At 38.9% G+C, this 18671-nt stretch overlaps 1 protein-coding gene across 1 annotated transcript in view; it reads right to left on the bottom strand.

Annotated features, from left to right (window-relative positions):
• Positions 1-7784: 7784 nt before the first annotated feature.
• LOC148694369 (uncharacterized) overlaps positions 7785-18671 on the bottom strand; it is a 53811-nt gene continuing 42924 nt past the window's right edge. Inside the window, exons 3-4 of the mRNA XM_088700689.1 lie at positions 7925-10496; positions 7785-7815 (exon numbers count right to left, since the gene is read on the bottom strand). Of these exons, the coding sequence (XP_088556815.1) occupies positions 7785-7815; positions 7925-10496 (2603 nt within the window). The remainder of the gene's footprint in view (positions 7816-7924; positions 10497-18671) is intronic.

The raw sequence follows: 18671 nt of genomic DNA, 5'->3' as shown, positions 1-18671 counted from the left end.
TAAGCGTGTACTATCAACCAACACACACAAATCAATTTAATTCAAATAGATAAGTAAATTGATCTCACAACTTATGAAACGCAATTAGAGGTAATCAAATCATATAGCAAGCATAAACATGTATTTCGAATCCCCCCCTAGCCAAGGGGGGGGGGGTTTAGTTCCTCATACGCACAAAACAAAGAGAATTGAAATTAAACATTGAAATCAAAGGAAAAGAAACACCTACAAATTCCAGCGACGCGAACTCGAATTGCATGAACTTCCGAGCTTCCTTCTCCTCCTCCTTGGTGCGGCAAAGGTCTAGGGACAGGTTTAGGGCCTTAGGTGTATGGATGCATGGTCATGGAGGGATGTAGTAGTGTTTAGGGGAAGGGGATGGTGCGGCAAGGGTTAAAACTAAGGAGAAAAGTGTTTGGTGGCTGCGGCAAAGGTGTGGAGAGGGTTGGACGAATTTCTGGAATGAATGAATGTGTATGAGAGGTGGTGATCTGATCTAGGGGTTAATATGAGTATATATAGGCACTTAAAACCCTAGTGTAATCAGATATGGACTTGAATAACCCAAATCCACAAGGAAATAGGCTTAGAAATCAGAAATAAAAAGGGATAATGCTTCCTAGGTGCGGCAGGTAAGGAGATGAGGTGATAAGGCTTCTAGAATGCCTTGCAAGGCAAGGGAAATCAGCTTTCTAGAAGGGATAGGTGCGGCACTAAAGGATAGGGCAGATTAGGGCTTCTAGAAACCCTCTAATGCAAGGAAAACTCACGGCAAGGATGGATAAGGTTTCTAGAACAAGGATAAGGTATCCTAAATGGATAAAGTGCACTAAATGGATAAGGACTCCTCATTGCACTTGGAAACTTTGCCTATTAGGATTAGGAAAGCTAATCCTTCTTCATCTTGGAATTCTTTTCCTTCTTGGACTTGGAAAACTTCTTTGTTGCTTCACTTGAGGCCATTGGGTTTTAACTTTCCTACTTCAAGTAGGAAACCTTGTTTTGGTAGGAAACTTTGTTCTTCTAGGAATCCTAATTCAACTAGGAAACCCACTTTAACTAGGAATCCTAATTCAACTAGGAAACCATCTTCCATTAGGGACTTTCTGATAGGAGCATATTCATGCGACTTAAATGGCTTGTTCTCGTGCATTTACGTTATGTTTCTTTAGTTATTTTAGTACTTTAAGCTATTTTCGTGTGTTTGTAGGTCCAAAGGGCTAAAGGAGCAAAAAGATGCATTTTGGAGACTTTCGGAGCACTTTTGGGCTAAGGATGGATAGCTTATGCTTGGAGCCAAAGTGTTGGACGAAATTGAAGACCTAATTGAAGACCAAAGTGTTGAAACCTTGTTCCCTTTAGTTTTAGGACATTTAAAACCATTCATATTCTCCCATAGCCGTGACTTCCCCTTCTTTCCAACATAATTCACATGCATTTCAGATTGCATTCCCATTCTTTAATTCAACCAACACAACCATGCACTCCACATGCATTTCCACCCTTACAAGACCCTAATCATTCATCCACACAATCTGCCATCATTCACACAAACACCATCATTTCCATGCATCCCATTCCATCTCCCATTTCAGATTGCATTTCATTCATTCCAACCAAGCCACATGCACTCCCTTTAAATATATTCAACCTAGCTGTCATTCCACTTCAGCACATGCATCTCCCATTCCCATCAGATTTCCATCATATTCACATGCATTCCATCCTTTAAAACATTGCACATGCACTCCCTTTAATTAATTAAGCCACATGCATTCCCATCCATTTCATCATTGCAGCCAACACATGCTTTCACATGCATTTTCAGATTGTCCCCTTGCACATGCAGCCACATATTCATTGCACATGCATTTCCAACCCACATGCATCCTTTAATCATTCAAACATGCAGCCACATTCCCTCCTAGCTGTCATGTTCCCCCCATTTCACCTATAAATAAGCATCCATTCTCATTCATACACATTCATTCACGCCAGAAATTCATTCCCTCTCTCTAACACAGCCATACTTCACCATTCTTCATATTTTCTGCCCAAAAACACTCCTTGCCTTCCCTATTAATCCAAACACCACTCCCCAAACCATTCACACCACCAAACCTCACCTTAGACCTTGTGCTACAACAACGAGGAAGAGAAGAGTGCCTAAACGTTCATACAATTCAAGTTTGAGTTGTTGGAATGTTTAGGTGTTTCTTTGATTTCAAAGTTATGAGGAACTAAACCCCCCTTGGTTAGGGGGTGATTCGAAATATATGTTTATGCTTGCATTTTGATGTTGATTACTTCTAATTACGTTTCATAAGTTGTGATTTCAATTTGTTTAACCGTTTGATTGATAACTTATTTATGTATGTTTATTGAGAGTGCACGCTTAATTTTCATGCATGAATATGACGCTAGAATATAAGTGAGTTTCACCTAATAGTTACGAACTTATATTCACAAGTAGTGGAGGTTGCTTATAAACAATCGCGTTAAACGAATTCTTGGCATAAGTTTCATGCAATCCATAGTAACGAATGCCTCGTCAACACTTATAATTTTCATAGAGCGTAATGATTCTTGCTTGTATCTCTTCTATGCATTCATGTTGAGGACTTGTGGGGAATGTTTTGAATTGTGTATGCGCTAACCCATCCAATTCAATAACGTTAGGAAGATTTGAAGGTTAATTAGTGCATCACGGTTAACTTGGGGTGTTGAGCATTCATGGTTTATTGAAATGTAATTGGAAATCATTTTATTATGCAAGTGTAACATGTATGGAGATGAACCCCTTAGCTAGGTTCCCATCCATTCAATTCCATCACATTCATCTTTACTTTCTGTTTTTACTTACAATCTGTTCATTTTATTTAATTTCGTCAAAACCTATTTCCCCCTTTACTTTAATGTCCAATTTAGTTAGAAAGTGTTTTAGTTTGTGTTTATAAGTGTTGTGATTCAATTTGTTACATAAATTCGTCCAAATTCACCAAAGTGCTCAAAACTGCCCAGAAAGTGATTTTAAGGCAGTTTTGAGTGTTTTGGGTGATGTTTGAGTCTTTTGGTTTGTTTTAGTGTTTTAAAGTGTTAGATTAGTTAGAAATACATTTAGTTTGTGTTTTTAAGAGTCTTGAGTCAAGTTACAACTTAGTTTCGTCCAAATTTGTGTTTGTGCTCAAATCTGCCCAGAAAGTGGTTTTTAGGCAGATTTGAGTGTGTTTGTGTTGTTTTGAGTCTTTTGGTTTGTTTTAGTGTTTTAAAGTTTTAGTTTCGCATTCTTTGAGTCTAGTATAGTGTTTCATATTGTTATTTTACGTTTTTGAGTCAAATCCAAGTGGTTAACAATCCCTCCTAATCCCCGGTCTAGAACGATCCCTACTTATACTTATACTACAATTTGACGAAAATAGGGTTTAATTTGTGTGCGTATAATTCTCGCACCACTTTCCTACTTCAACTAGGAAACCTTGCTCAAGTAGGAATCATCATCTTCAACTCTTCAATTTCGTCCATCATCTTGGCTCCAAGCATATGATGTCCATTCCAAGCTCTAATTTGCTCCAAAAGGCTCCAAAATGCATCCTTTTGCATACTTTGCCCTTAAAACCTGAAAATACATAAAACTAGCTTAAAAGACTACTTTACTAAGGAAAAACACTATAAATGCACAAGAACAAGCTAAACTAAGGTGCATAAATATGCCCCTATCAAATTCCCCCACACTTAGCTTTTGCTAGTCCTCGAGCAAAACAAAATGAAACAAAGTAAATAAACGAAGTAAAACGAGTAAAACACAACCTACACCTTCCAACAATCGCCTCAGGGATTTCCAATGCACATGACATGTTAAAAATCATCATTCCCACAGATTTTAGCCATCTTTACGCATAAGCATTTACTTAATCATGGTCACTACTCATTAGTTCACAAATAACCAATTAAAACATGATTTTGAATGTAGTAACATGCCTTAGAGAATTTCCTCAATTCCTTACTAGATATGCACTCAATTTTCACACAGATTTTCTGACTACACACCCTATACTAGTTATATGTGAGAAGATAGATGTAAATATGAAAACGAATGCTCACATATATGTATGACAAAGAAAGCACTTTTCTGGAGTTAAAAACATGTTTAGATATGATCTCATGAATGGAACACTACTACTTAGATGCGAGAACCAGTGACACCATATGCTCAAACCAAATTCAAACTCCACAAATTGAAACACACAACTCTCAAGATTAAAGTCAAGGGTTGTAACGGGGCTTGGGGAGTTGGCTAACAACGAAAGGATAGGGAAAACAAACGTTCTTTAAAGCAATAGTAAGCAACATAATGAAATTGAACTTAGAATTCCCCTTAAAATGTCGAAATCAACTTTTAAACTCAAAGGGAAGGTTCAAGCAATCAATTAGGGCCGAATTCAATGTTTTGGACCCTTCCTTCAACAAACAACACTTGAGAACCCTTTTTCACATCTTTTCAACTCCTTTTTCATTCTTTTCACAACTTTTCTTTTTTTCTTCTTTTTTTCCACGAAAAAATTTTTTTTTTTTTTTTTTTTTTTTTCTTTTCTTTTCTTTTCTTTGCCGTGCCTCATTCAAGACTTTGGCACACCTATTTATCAAGAATCCTTCCCCCACACTTGTTTTCTGCAATGCAATGATCAAAAGGAATTCATCTTGAGTTATGCTTTTACTATGCTTCGAGAACAAAGGTATGGGTGGTCCTACTCTAGGCTAGGTGAGGATAATTGTGGGTTAACAAAGAAAGTAGGCTACACAAGGCTCAACGGGGTTAAATCCTACAAAACAAATGAAATAGGGAAATATGGCAATTTGGCTATGGTGGTCACTACACAACTTCATCTTGAATATGTGTTATGCAAATCAATAACATGCTTTGAATGAATTAGGCATGAGTTCTAGTGTTTGGAACTAAATGATGAAACGCCTACTAAGTAGAAACCAAGCAAAGAATAATGAGATCATGCAACGACTTTTAGAAAACAACAATGCACAGATTTTAACTCTCCAAATAAACGTTTAGGCTCAAGTCTCACAAGGTTGTAGCGTTAGTTTGAGTTCCTTCCTTCAAGCATGTTACAAAAACTGATTTTTTTTTTTTCTTTTTGATTACATGTGAAGTCATAAGTTATAACCACGACCAAGCATAAACAAAGAGTAAATCAAACTTTCATCCATGTTAATCATTCTCTTTAACAGTCATGCAATTACAAACCGAATCCTCATCATTGTGTTGGAAGGTACCCTAAGACACAAACAAACACACAAAAACAACTTAAAAACAACTTTTTTTTTTGGGTTTTCAAAACAATATTTTTTCAATTTTTTCTGTGATTTTCGGATTTTTAGAACAACAACTACTAAAACACACCAAAACAGCCTAAAAACACCTAAAAACAGCAAGAAACAACATTTGAAATTATGGGTGATAAAACCCTACGAATTTGCATCAAAACACTTTGGTTACCCCCCCACACTTAAATCAAACATTGTCCTCAATGTTTCAAGCATAGACTCACACAAATAACAAACAAACAAACAAAACAACATCTAACAACCTAACATGGCAGAAACAAAATCAACAACAAAGAGAAGAGTTTAGGAACGCAAATCTGGAATTGGAGTGCTTTCTAGGTCTTCCTTTGTTGAATGCATGGGTTGCCTCCCAAGAAGCGCTTGCTTTAACGTCGTACAGCCGGACGAAGACCTCATTCACTCCTTACTAAGGCCCACGGCTTCCAAGGGTATGTCGTCCACGGCATGCTCCACAAAGGTGTCATAATAGGGCTTCAAACGATGCCCGTTCACCTTGAATTCTTGTCCCATTTTCAAGCTTTGGATTTGGACTGCACCATGAACAAAAACATTAGTAATAACAAATGGTCCAATCCACTTAGAACGTAACTTACCAGGAAACAAACGTAAACGGGAATTGAACAATAGCACTTTCTGCCCAATTGAGAATGATTTCCCATGAATCGTGTTGTCATGGAAAGCTTTGGTCTTTTGCTTGTAAATGCTTGCATTATCGTACGCCTCGTGCCGTATTTCATCAAGCTCATTCAATTGGAATTTCCTAAGACTTCCCGCTTCATCTAAGTGCATGTTGAACTTCTTGACGGCCCAAAGAGCTTTATGCTCCAACTCCACGGGAAGATTGCACGCCTTGCCATAGACAAGTCGAAAGGGGGACATCCCAATGGGGGTTTTGTACGCCGTACGATATGCCCAAAGTGCATCATCTAACCGTACGCTCCAATCCTTCCTTGTTGGCCCAACGGTCTTCTCAAGTATTTGCTTGATCTCTCGGTTGGAAACCTCGGCTTGGCCATTCGTTTGAGGATGGTAAGGTGTAGAAACCTTATGGGTGACATGGTATTTCCTCAATAACGCTTCAATGGTCCGATTGCAAAAGTGTGACCCTCCATCACTAATGATCACTCGTGGCATTCCAAACCTTGCAAAAATGTTAGTTCTAATAAAATCTGCAACCACTTTAGAATCATTAGTCCGGGTGGCCTTGGCCTCCACCCACTTTGACACATAATCAACCGCAAGCAAAATATACATGAAACCATACGATGAAGGGAAGGGACCCATAAAATCAATACCCCAAACATCAAAAATTTCAACATTTAGGATAGAAACCTGCGGCATTTGGTCCTTTGCACTAATACCACCCATTCTTTGGCATTTATCACATGTTAAGCAAAACGTTCTAGCATCCTTAAAAATACTAGGCCAATAAAATCCACATTGTAACACTTTGAGGGCCGTGCGTTGTGTGCCAAAGTGCCCTCCACATGCATATGTATGACAAAAACTCAAAATTGAATGACATTCAGAATCATGCACACAACGACGTATAATCTGATCGGGGCAAAATTTCCATAAGTACGGATCATCCCACACATAAAACCGTGCATCATGCCTAAGTTTATCACGTTGGTGCCTAGTGAACTCACTTGGAATACGTTTTGACACCAAAAAATTAACAATATCGGCATACCAAGGTGCACTAACCTTAATGGACAGCAATTGTTCATCGGGGAATGTCTCGGCAATGGGTAGGGCCTCTTCATTGTGCACCATTCGGCTTAGGTGGTCAGCCACCACGTTTTCACTTCCCTTCTTGTCCCGAATCTCTATGTCGAACTCTTGAAGTAGCAACATCCATCGAATTAGCCGTGGCTTGGCCTCCTTTTTAGTGAGCAAGTACTTCAGAGCTGCATGATCAGTGAAAACAATTACTTTAGTACCAATTAGATATGATCGAAACTTATCTAAAGCAAAGACAACGGCAAGAAGTTCTTTTTCCGTAGTGGAGTAGTTCAATTGTGCATCGTTCAATGTCCGTGAGGCGTAGTAGATGACATGCGGCCTCTTGTCCTTTCTTTGTCCTAAAACTGCTCCTAAAGCATAGTCGGACGCATCACACATGAGCTCAAAAGGTAGACTCCAATCCGGTGGAACAATGATAGGTGCCGTGGTCAACAACTCCTTAAGTTGGTTGAATGATGCCGTGCACTCCTTGGTGAATTCAAATGTCATGTCTTTTTGTAGGAGACGGCAAAGAGGTTGTGCAACCTTCGAGAAATCCTTGATAAACCTACGATAGAATCCTGCATGGCCAAGAAAAGAACGAACCTCTCTAACCGAAGTTGGAGAGGGTAAGTGACGTACAAGATCTATTTTCGACTTATCAACCTCAATACCGTTTTCAGAGACTATATGACCTAAAACTATGCCTTGTTTAACCATGAAATGGCATTTCTGCCAATTAAGAACAAGGTTAGTTTCAACACAACGTTTTAAGATTAAACTAAGATTATGCAAGCAACCATCAAAAGAATCACCAAACACGCTAAAATCATCCATAAACACTTCAATGATTTTCTCAACATAATCAGAAAATATGCTCCTCATGCATCGTTGAAATGTAGCAGGTGCATTACATAAACCAAAAGGCATGCGACGATATGCAAAAGTACCGAAGGGGCATGTAAAAGTGGTTTTTTCTTGATCTTCGGGTGTTATGACAATTTGATTATAACCAGAATAACCATCAAGAAAACAATAGAAAGCATAACCGGCTAACCTCTCAAGCATTTGGTCGATGAACGGCAATGGGAAGTGATCCTTCCTTGTTGCGGCGTTTAGCTTCCTATAATCGATGCACACCCTCCAACCGATTTGAATGCGTTGAGGAACAAGTTCATTCTCGGCATTTTCAACCACAGTCACTCCAGATTTCTTCGGAACGCATTGAACGGGTGAGACCCACTTACTATCCGAGATGGGATAGATTACTCCACAATCCAAAAGCTTGATTACCTCCTTCTTCACAACTTCCATCATTGGAGGGTTGAGACGGCGTTGAGCCTCTCGGGATGTTTTGGACCCCTCCTCTAGAAGTATGCGATGCATGCATGTAGTAGGGCTAATTCCCTTGATGTCAGCCAAGGTCCATCCAATTGCTGTTTTGTACTCCTTAAGGACTCGCACCAATTTGCTCTCTTCTTGTGTCGTGAGTGAGGATGAAATAATGACGGGCAACGTGTCATCCTCGCCCAAGAAAACGTACTTCAAATGACTAGGCAACGGCTTAAGTTCAAGTGTAGGTGGCTGCACAACTGAGGGAAGCATTTTATTAGCCGAAACTGAACTTAAAATAGGGTCCGAATACTTACCCGATTGTGATGGCAATGACTCGAGGGCAGCCACCATCTCAATGACCTCATCATTAGGGGGCACGGCAAAAGAATGATCATGCATGCCGTAGGTTCCCATGGTTGTGGCTTCAATGTTTTTCTTGTCCATGCCTTGTGCAATGACCAATTCAAGTGCATCGTTGTTCAATTTGTCAAAATAGTCCTGCGACAAAGAGTCAATTACATCAATAGCAAAACATGAATGATTCTCACTAGGGTACTTCATAGAATCAGAAAGATTAAAATTAATAACTTCCCTATCAAATTCCATCGTCAACGTGCCATTATAGACGTCAATCTTCGTCCGAGCAGTTTTCATGAATGGCCTTCCAAGGAGAATGGGTAATGACGGGGCATGGTCAGATTCATCCATCTCATGTACGTAGAAGTCCGCCGGAAAGATCAAATGATTAACCTGCACTAAAACATCTTCCAAAACTCCCTTTGGATAGGCATTAGATCTATCGGCCAATTGTATCATAACACCATCATTTTTCAATGCTCCTAGGTTCATAGATGCATAAATTGAATATGGCATGACATTTATGGATGCACCTAGGTCTAACATGGCAGATTCAAACCTAGAATTACCAATAACACACGGAATTGTAAAACTACCCGGATCTTTGCATTTTGGGGGCAGCTTGCGTTGTAAGATGGCTAAGACGTTTTCACCCATTTTTACAACCTCCTTGGTCGAAATCTTCCTCCTATTGGTGCAAAGTTCCTTCAAGAACTTGGCGTACCTCGGGACTTGCTTGATTGCATCCAAAAGGGGGATATTGACTTGAACTTTCCGAAACGTCTCCAACATGTCTTTTTCCGCTTCTTCTTTCTTTGTTTGCTTAAACCTACTAGGAAAAGGAACATTCGCAGGAAAATCATTAGTAGGAACTGAACTTGACACGTTTTTACCTTTATTGGATGAATTGGACGACTTGGGATCACTTGGAACTTGCGGCACATTTGGTTCCACCTTGGCCGTGAATGGCCTTTGCTCCTCCTCTTCAATTCTCAACTCGTCCTCCTCGTTGGAACGTGATTTGGATGGTTTGAGGTCAGATCCGACTTGCTTTCCACTTCGCAAATGCATAGCTTTTGTAGATTCGAATCCACCTTTTGGATTGACCACCGTTGAGCTAGGCAACCTTCCTTGCTCACGAAATTGCCCCATGAACTCGGCAATTTGTCCCACTTGTTTCTCCAAGTTGTCCACCCTCTTGTCTTGGATTTGCCTCTCTTTGTTTTGAGTTTGGACTTCCTGCGTCAAAGTAGTAAGTAATTGAAAAATCTTATCATTATCACTTGAATTACCTACATTGCTTTGGGCAGGTTGTGCTTGGGCTTGTGGTGGTGCCAACGGCTTTTGATAGAAACCCGGGGGTTGTTGCCTAAATCCGCTTTGTTGTTGACCTTGTTGGGGGTCTCGCCATTTGAAATTCGGATGATCACGCCAACCGGGATTGTAAGTATTAGAGAACGAATCACCACGTGTTTGGTATTGGTTGCCATATCCCACGGCATTGAGTGTCTCCCACCCTCCATTCTCGATCAATTGTGGGCACTTGTCCGTAGGGTGTCCTTGCATGGAGCATACGCCACAAGAAGCTACGGTTTTGACTTTTGGACCTTCCACCACCTGAGAAAGCAACGTAGTAAGGTTAGCCATTTGATTTTGAAGTTCGGTTATGGCACTTACCTCATTGACTTGGTGTTGCCGTGGGGTACTCCTCTGTCCAATGCCTTCGTATTGTTGAGCGTTCAATGCTCGATTAGTGATGCGAGAATTATACGCGCATAAATTAAACCCTCTTTTTGTCAAATTGTAGTAAGTATGTAAGTAGGGATCGTTCTAGACCGGGGATTAGGAGGGATTGTTAATCACTTGGATTTGACTCAAAAACGTAAAAACACAATATAAAACACTATACTAGACTCAAAGAATGCAAAACTAAACTTTTAAAACACTAAGACAAACCAAAAGACTCAAAACATCACAAACACACTCAAATCTGCCTAAAAACCACTTTCTGGGCAGATTTGAGCACAAACACAAATTTGGACGAAATTAAGAAATAAATTGATTCAAAACACTTAGAAACATAAACTAAGACTCAAAGAATGCAAAACTAAACTTTAAAACACTAAAACAAACTAAAAGACTCAAACATCACCCAAAACACTCAAAACTGCCTTAAAATCACTTTCTGGGCAGTTTTGAGCACTAAAACTAACGTTATTAAAACACTAAAACTAACGTTATTGAATTGGATGATGCATGCGACAATTCAAAACATTCCCCACAAGTCCTCAACATGAATGCATAGAAGAGATACAAGCAAGAATCATTAAGCTCTATGAAAATTATAAGTGTTGACGAGGCATTCGTTACTATGGATTGCATGAAACTTATGCCAAGAATTCGTTTAACGCGATTGTTTATAAGCAACCTCCACTACTTGTGAATATAAGTTCGTAACTATTAGGTGAAACTCACTTATATTCTAGCGTCATATTCATGCATGAAAATTAAGCGTGCACTCTCAATAAACATACATAAATAAGTTATCAATCAAACGGTTAAACAAATTGAATCCACAACTTATGAAACGCAATTAGAAGTAATCAAATCAAAATGCAAGCATAAACATATATTTTGAATCCCCCCCTAACCAAGGGGGGTTTAGTTCCTCATAACTTTGAAATCAAAGAAACACCTAAACATTCCAACAACTCAAACTTGAATTGTATGAACGTTTAGGCACTCTTCTCTTCCATTCCTCATACGTACAAAACAAAGAGAATTGAATTTAAACATTGAAATCAAAGAAACACCTAAACATTCCAACAACTCAAACTTGAATTGTATGAACGTTTAGGCACTCTTTTCTTCCTCGTTGTTGTAGCACAAGGTCTAAGGTGAGGTTTGGTGGTGTGAATGGTTTGGGGAGTGGTGTAAATGGAAGGATGGTGTTTGGATTGTAAGGGAAACTCACGGCACAAAGGGGGAAGTGTTGGTGGTATGTACAATGGAATGGAAGTGTTTGTGACTGAAATTGAGGTGTATGAATGAGAATGTATGCAATGGATGCTTATTTATAGGTGAAATGGGGGGAACATGACAGCTAGGTTATGATGATGAATGCATGTGCAAAGTTGGTTGAATGATTATGAGTGCATGTGGCTGAAATAGCATGTGGAATGGCTGGAAATGCAAGGAGAATGCATGTGCACAGTTTTGGGAGAGAATGGGAGTGCATGTGGCTGAAATGTTGGAGGAACAAGTGCATGTGGCTGCATTGTGGTGCAATGATGGAGGAACAATCTGAAAATGCAAGGTGAAATGAAGTGGAATGGCTGGAAAGTGTATGAAACTCACGGCAATGATGGTGATTTTCTGGTGGTGAATGGTAATGCAATGTGTTTGCATGTGAATTAAAGCTATGTGAATGATTAGGGTGAATGTGCATGTGCTTTGACAGCTAGGATGAATTAATTAAAGGGAGTGTATGTTTGAATGATTAAAGGAACATGTGGGGGTGGAAATGATGAATGAAATGGATGTGAATGACAGCTAGATATGTTGATGAATGCATGTGACTTGTTTGTGGTGAGTGATGGCAGATTGTGTGGGTGAGTGATTAGGTTGGAAATGCATGTGGAGTGCAGGGTTGTGTTGAATTAAAGAATGGGAATGCAATCTGAAATGCATGTGAATTATGTTGGAAAGAAGGGGAAGTCACGGCACAAAGGTGAATGGGTGATGTGTGAATGTGGTTGAATGATTAAAGTGTAAATGTGGGTTAATTAATTAAGTGTATGATATGATAAGTGAATGATATGATAAGTGATAAGGGTGCGGCATTGGCCAATCCCGAAGCGGAAAGCTCCTTGATTGTTCGGTTGTCCGCTGCCATGGTTGGTACTTCCTCTTCAAAGCTTGTCGTGGGCTCCTCTTCAACCTCAACTTCTTGCTCTTCTAATTCAGGTTCGGGACTAGGAGGATTAGACTCTTGCACTTTCCTTTTTCTTCTCAAAGTCCTCTCGAAATCGCCGTCAAAGTCGAAGATATGCTCACGAACAGGTTGTGAGCTACGGGTCATAAACTAGTACCTGCACACAAGAGCAAACAAGATAAGTAACCAACTTAATCGACTCGGCACAAGTAAGAAAATAAAGTGCCTATACACGGCACAAAAACAAAACACACACACACACACGGTGCAAAAATTAAAATAAAACAGAAACTAAACAATTTAAAAAAAAGACTCAAGACAAGGGATTAGCAACTTTGCTAATCCCCGGCAACGGCGCCAAAATTTGATGCGTTACGAATGTGACACACAAATTAAACCCTATTTGTGACAATTGTAGTAATGATGTAAGTAGGGATCGTTCTAACCGGGGATTAACTAGGGGTGCTAAACACTTTAAACTGACTCAAATAAATAAAACTAACCTTTAAAACACTTAACTCACTGAAAGAAAACTCAAAACAAGTTCACAAGACTCAAAATGAGCTAAAAACACTCAAAACTGCCTAAAAACACAAACTGGGCAGTTTTGAGCCTAAACACAAACTTGGACGAAAATTGGTTCTAACTTGACTCAAAACTCTTAAAAACACAATCTAAAACATAATTGAACCAATTAGACACTCTAAGACAATTGGGGATTTGGTTTTGGACGAAAATCAAACAAACAAAACAAGAAAGTAAACTAGGCAGATTTGGACGAATTTAAAGGTGTTTGTGACTCCAAATACTTAAAAACCAAAATATGACAGATTATAATGACTAAGACTTAACAAAATATGGGGGGATTGTGTTTGGACGAAATTAAATTAAATGGACAGATTATAAAGAAAACAGATTGTAAAACAAATTGTGATGAATCAATGGATGATGGAATAGCTAAGGGGTTCTTCTCCACACATGAAATATATGCAACGTAAGTCAATTTCCAGTTATCAATTCAATAAGTTATTGATAGGAGCATATTCATGCGACTTAATTAGCTTGTTCTCGTGCATTTATGTTGTGTTTCCTTAGCTATTTTAGTGTTTAAAGTCACTTTTGTGCATTTTCAGATTATAAGGCCAAAGTGTGCAAGAAGATGCAAATTGGAGCTTTTTGGAGCAAAAGAGGAATGAATGAGTTGAAGACTTGAAGAAACGATGAATTCCTACTCCAACGATGAATTCCTACCAAAACGAGGATTCCTACTCAAACAAGGTTTCCTACTTGAAGTAGGAAAGTTAACCCTAAGTTTCCCGTTTTGGTAACCTTTCCTAATCTAAACGTCCGTATTTTCTAGCCACTTTGTAGGCCTTGTATGCACTTTAGTACACAAGACCAAGGCCCTAGCCCAATTTCCAACCCATGCCGTGCCTTTAGCCCAATTCCCTTCCCTTGCCGTGCAAGGGGGGGTAGTTTTGTCTCAGTTTATGCACTTAAACCCTAAACCCTAATCACCCTAGTTCTACAACATTGCAGCCGCACCCTAATTCATATTGATTCACCTCTCATTCCATATTCATTCAGCCACCTTCACACCCTAATTCCTTCTAAGCCACACACTTCCATACTCCCCCTTTAATCCGTAGCCATCCATTCATTCTATTCAGCCACAATTATATCCTAGCCGTCACTCCCATCATCATTCACTTTTCATTCAACCATTCAGCCACATATTCACCCTAAGCTCTCAGCCGCAAAGATCCATTCCATTCTCCCCCTTAAATCCGCAGCCACCATACCAAAAACCTTCTCTGCCGTGCCTTCCCCCTCCATTGCAGCCATTTCCCAACCTTGCCGCAGCCTTTCTCCACCCTTCCAGCCACCATCCAACCTTCATACACCTTCCACAACCCCTTGCCGCACCACCAAATCCCCATAAACCCATCTACAACCCAGAAATCATCCCAAACCACTCACACCATCTCTGCCGCAGCAAGGAGAAGAAGAAAGATGACCTTAAACGTGCAGAAATTCAAGTGGATTCCTTGGGCGTTTTAGGTGTAATCCATCCTTTGTTCGATATGTTTAAATTCAATTTTATTTCTCTTTCTGTGAACATGAGAGGCTAAACCCCTATTTAGCTAGGGGGTGATTCGAAACCATGTTTATGCTTGCAATATGAATTGATTACCTTTGGTTGGAATTTCATGAATGGTGAATTCAATTTGTTTAACTACTTGATCGATAACTTATTTGTGTATGTTTGTTGAGCTTAATTTTCATGCATGAATATGACGCTAGAATATAAGTGAGTTTCACCTAATAGTTATGAACTTATATTCACAAGTAGTGGAGATTGCTTATAAACAATCGCGTTAAATGAATTCTTGGCACTAGTTTCATGCTCATCATAGTAACGAATGCCTCGTCAACACTTATAGTTTTCATGATGCTTAATGATCTTTGATTGTATCTTTATTGTGCTTTTCACGTAAAGGACTTTTGGAGAATGTTTTGAATTGCGTTGCGCTAACCCATCCAATTCATTAACTTAAGGAGAACTTGACGGTTAATTTAAGCGGACCTAATTAACCCGGGGTGTTGAGTTTCATAATTCATCGAAAGACCAACTGAAAATCATCTTGTATGCAAGTGTGACATGGGTGGAGAAGAACCTTCTAGCTAGCATTCATCCATATTTTCATCACATTCATATTTACATTCTGCCTTTAAATTACAATCTGTGCATTTAGTTTAATTTCGTCAAAACCTCAATCCCCCTTTACTTTAGTGTCCAATTTAGTTAGAAAGTGTCTTAGTTTGTGTTTTTAAGTGTTTTGATTCAAGTTATTACCCAAATTCGTCCAAATTCACCAAAGTGCTCAAAACTGCCCAGAAAGTGTTTTTAAGGCAGTTTTGAGTCTTTTGATTTGTTTTAGTGTTTTGATTGTTTAGTTTTGCATTCTTTGAGTCTAGTTTAGTGTTTTAACCTTTGTTTTACGTTTTTGAGTCAGTTTCCAAGTGATTTTGCAATCCCTCCTAATCCCCGGTTAAGAACGATCCCTACTTATACTTATACTACAATTGTCACAAGAGGGTTTTAATTTGTGTGCTTATTTAGTTCGCATCAGTTATGAACCTCGACACTCCAAGTTAATTAGGTCCGCTTAAATTAACCTTCAGATTTCCCTAGAATCATTGAATTGGATGAATATGCATCGCAAACAAATTATTCCTAACAAGTTCTCTATATGAACAGCATGATAAAGATACAAGTTAGAATCATTACGTTCTTTGGAAATCATAAGCATCGACAAGGCATTTGTAACTATGAAAAGCATGATACTCCTGCCAGGAATCTGCTTAACATGATCGTGACTAGCGACCTTCAGTACTTGTGAATATAAATTCATAACGATTAGGTGAAACAAACTTATATCCTAGCACCAAATTCAAGCATGCAAATTAAGCGTGCACTCTCAATCAACATACAAGAATAAGTTCTAAATCAAACGGTTAAGCAAATTGTATTCACGACTTATGTAACGATAACTGGAAGTAATCAACTTATTTCACATATATAATCATGGTTTCGAATACACCCTTAGCCAAAACAAATTTAGCCAATCATTCTCCAAGCAAAACAAAGATTACATGAATTAGACATTGAAATATAAGAGAGAATACACCTAAAATTGTTCAACAACTCAGAATGAAGAGCCAAACAATTGAGTGAATCTGTCTCCTTTCCCTTGCTTGCGGCAGATTGGATGGTGGTGGTTTCTGGGCTGTTTTGATGATGTTGAATGGATTTTGGGGTGGTTAGAGGCACGGCAAGGGGTGTAGGTTGAGTGTGGATGAGTGTTTGATGGTTGGAAGGTGGTGGAGAACTCGGCAAAGAGGGTGGAAGAAGGTGGTGCGGCTGGTTGTGTTTCTGGAGTGCAGATTTTGTGTTTTGGGAAGAATGGATGTGTGTGGGAGTGAATGGACGAATTGCTGTGGTGAATGATACTCTAGGGTTTGGCCAAAGGCTGATTATATGTGTTTTAGGAAGTTAATAACATACCTAATTAAATTTTGATTCAGATTTCCTAGTCTAAATAGAAAAGGTAAGTGAATAAAGTCCAAATAAAATCAGAAAAAGGGGATGCACGAATTTAAACAAATAAGGAATGTCCTTGCCTTGCAAGGAATCAGAAATTAAACCCCTTGCACAGCAAGGAAAGGGGATTTAAGGTAAGAAACGAAATTGGTGCAAAAGAAGGAAGGAAAAGTCAATTCCTTGCAAGAAATCAGAAGTTAGGACTTTAGGGAAAGTTTTAGAACTAGGAAAGTGAATTAAACTAGGAAATAAGAGTTTGAAATCAGGAAACATAAGGGGAGGTGCGGCATAAGGTTTAAGGAAAGGTAAGGCATTAAACAAGAGGTGTTAGAATAAGGGAAAGGTCCTAACACATATGAAAAATAGGGAAGTTTGCACAAAGAAAGGGAAACCACCTTCTTTGCACGGCAAGGAAGGGAAAATTTGCAAAGAACCTTTGTTTGTTGTCCAAGGGTGCTCGGGAGCCATCTTAAGTGCTAAAACTTAGAGCGTTCTTGATTTAGGAAAGGTCAACCAAAATAGGAAACTTTGGCTTAACTTTCCTACTTCAAGTAGGAATCCTTGTGTGATTAGGAATCCTCATGTGAGTGGGAAACCTCCTTCAATTTGGAAACCTTCTCGTAATTGGAATCCTCATCGTAGTAGGAATCCTTGTCGTAGTAGGAATCCTTGCGACATCAACTCTTCAATTTCGTCCATTCCTTTTGCTCCAAGCATAAGCTATCCAATTTGTGCCCAAAAGTGCTCCAAAAGGCTCCAAAATGCATCCTTTCGCCAAATACGTCTTATGAACCTGAAAACACACAAAAGAAGCTTAAAGAACTAAAATAACTAAGAACTAATAACATAAATGTACGAAAACAAGCAAACTAAGTCGCATAAATATGCTCCTATCAAATTCCCCCACACTTAGCTTTTGCTAGTCCTCGAGCAAAACGGAAAAACAAAACAAAACCTAAACCTTCCAACAATGGTCTCAGGGATTCTTAATGCACATGACATGTTCAAGATCATTACTGATGCGAAAATAGTTAAGCACACAAATTAACCCCCTTTTGTCAAATTGTAGTAAGGATGCAAGTAGGGATCGTTCTGGACCGGGGATTAGGAGGGCTTGCTAAAACCTCTAAACTGACTCAAAAACATAAAAACAAAGCTAAAAACGTTCACAAATACTCAAAGGACTCAAAACAGGTTCAAAAGACTCAAAACTGCCTAAAAACACTAACTAGGCAGTTTCTGACCTTAAACACAATTTTGGACGAATTTAAGATTATGGTTTGACTCAAAACACTTTAAAACACAAACTAAACAGATTCTAAACAATATAGAACAAGAAAGTGAAGGGGGCTTTTGATTTGACGAAAATTGAAATAACAAAACAAATTATAAAACTAGGCAGATTGTAAAACGAATTTGTGAAACAAGATGATGGATGGATTAGTTAGAGGTCCATTCTCCACACATGACACATTTATATATATGAATCGATTTTCCAATTGCTTTTCATTAAGTATGATGCTCAACACCCCAAGTTAGCCGTGGACAGCACTTTTCTAACGTTCAAGTTTTCCTTAAGTTATTGAATTGGATGGGAATGCCCATACAACAACTCAAAACATTCTCTAAAAGTCCCTTACGTGAAAAGCACAATAAAGGTACAATCAAAGATCATTAAGTTTAATGAAAACTATAAGTATTGACGAGGCAATTGTTACTATGAAAAGCATGAAACTCTTGCCAAGAATTCAATTAACGCGGTTGTGACTAGCAACCTTCACTACTCATGTTTATAAACTTGTGACGATTAGGTGAAACTCGTTTATAAACTAGCATCGAGTTTATGCATGAAGCCTA

This window comes from Pyrus communis, chromosome 9, assembly GCF_041283825.1.
Source record: "Pyrus communis isolate YQ-2024b chromosome 9, ASM4128382v1, whole genome shotgun sequence".
NCBI lineage: Eukaryota > Viridiplantae > Streptophyta > Magnoliopsida > Rosales > Rosaceae > Pyrus > Pyrus communis.
Note: the sequence above shows the minus strand (reverse complement) of the source record. Positions and strands in the feature narration are given on the sequence as shown.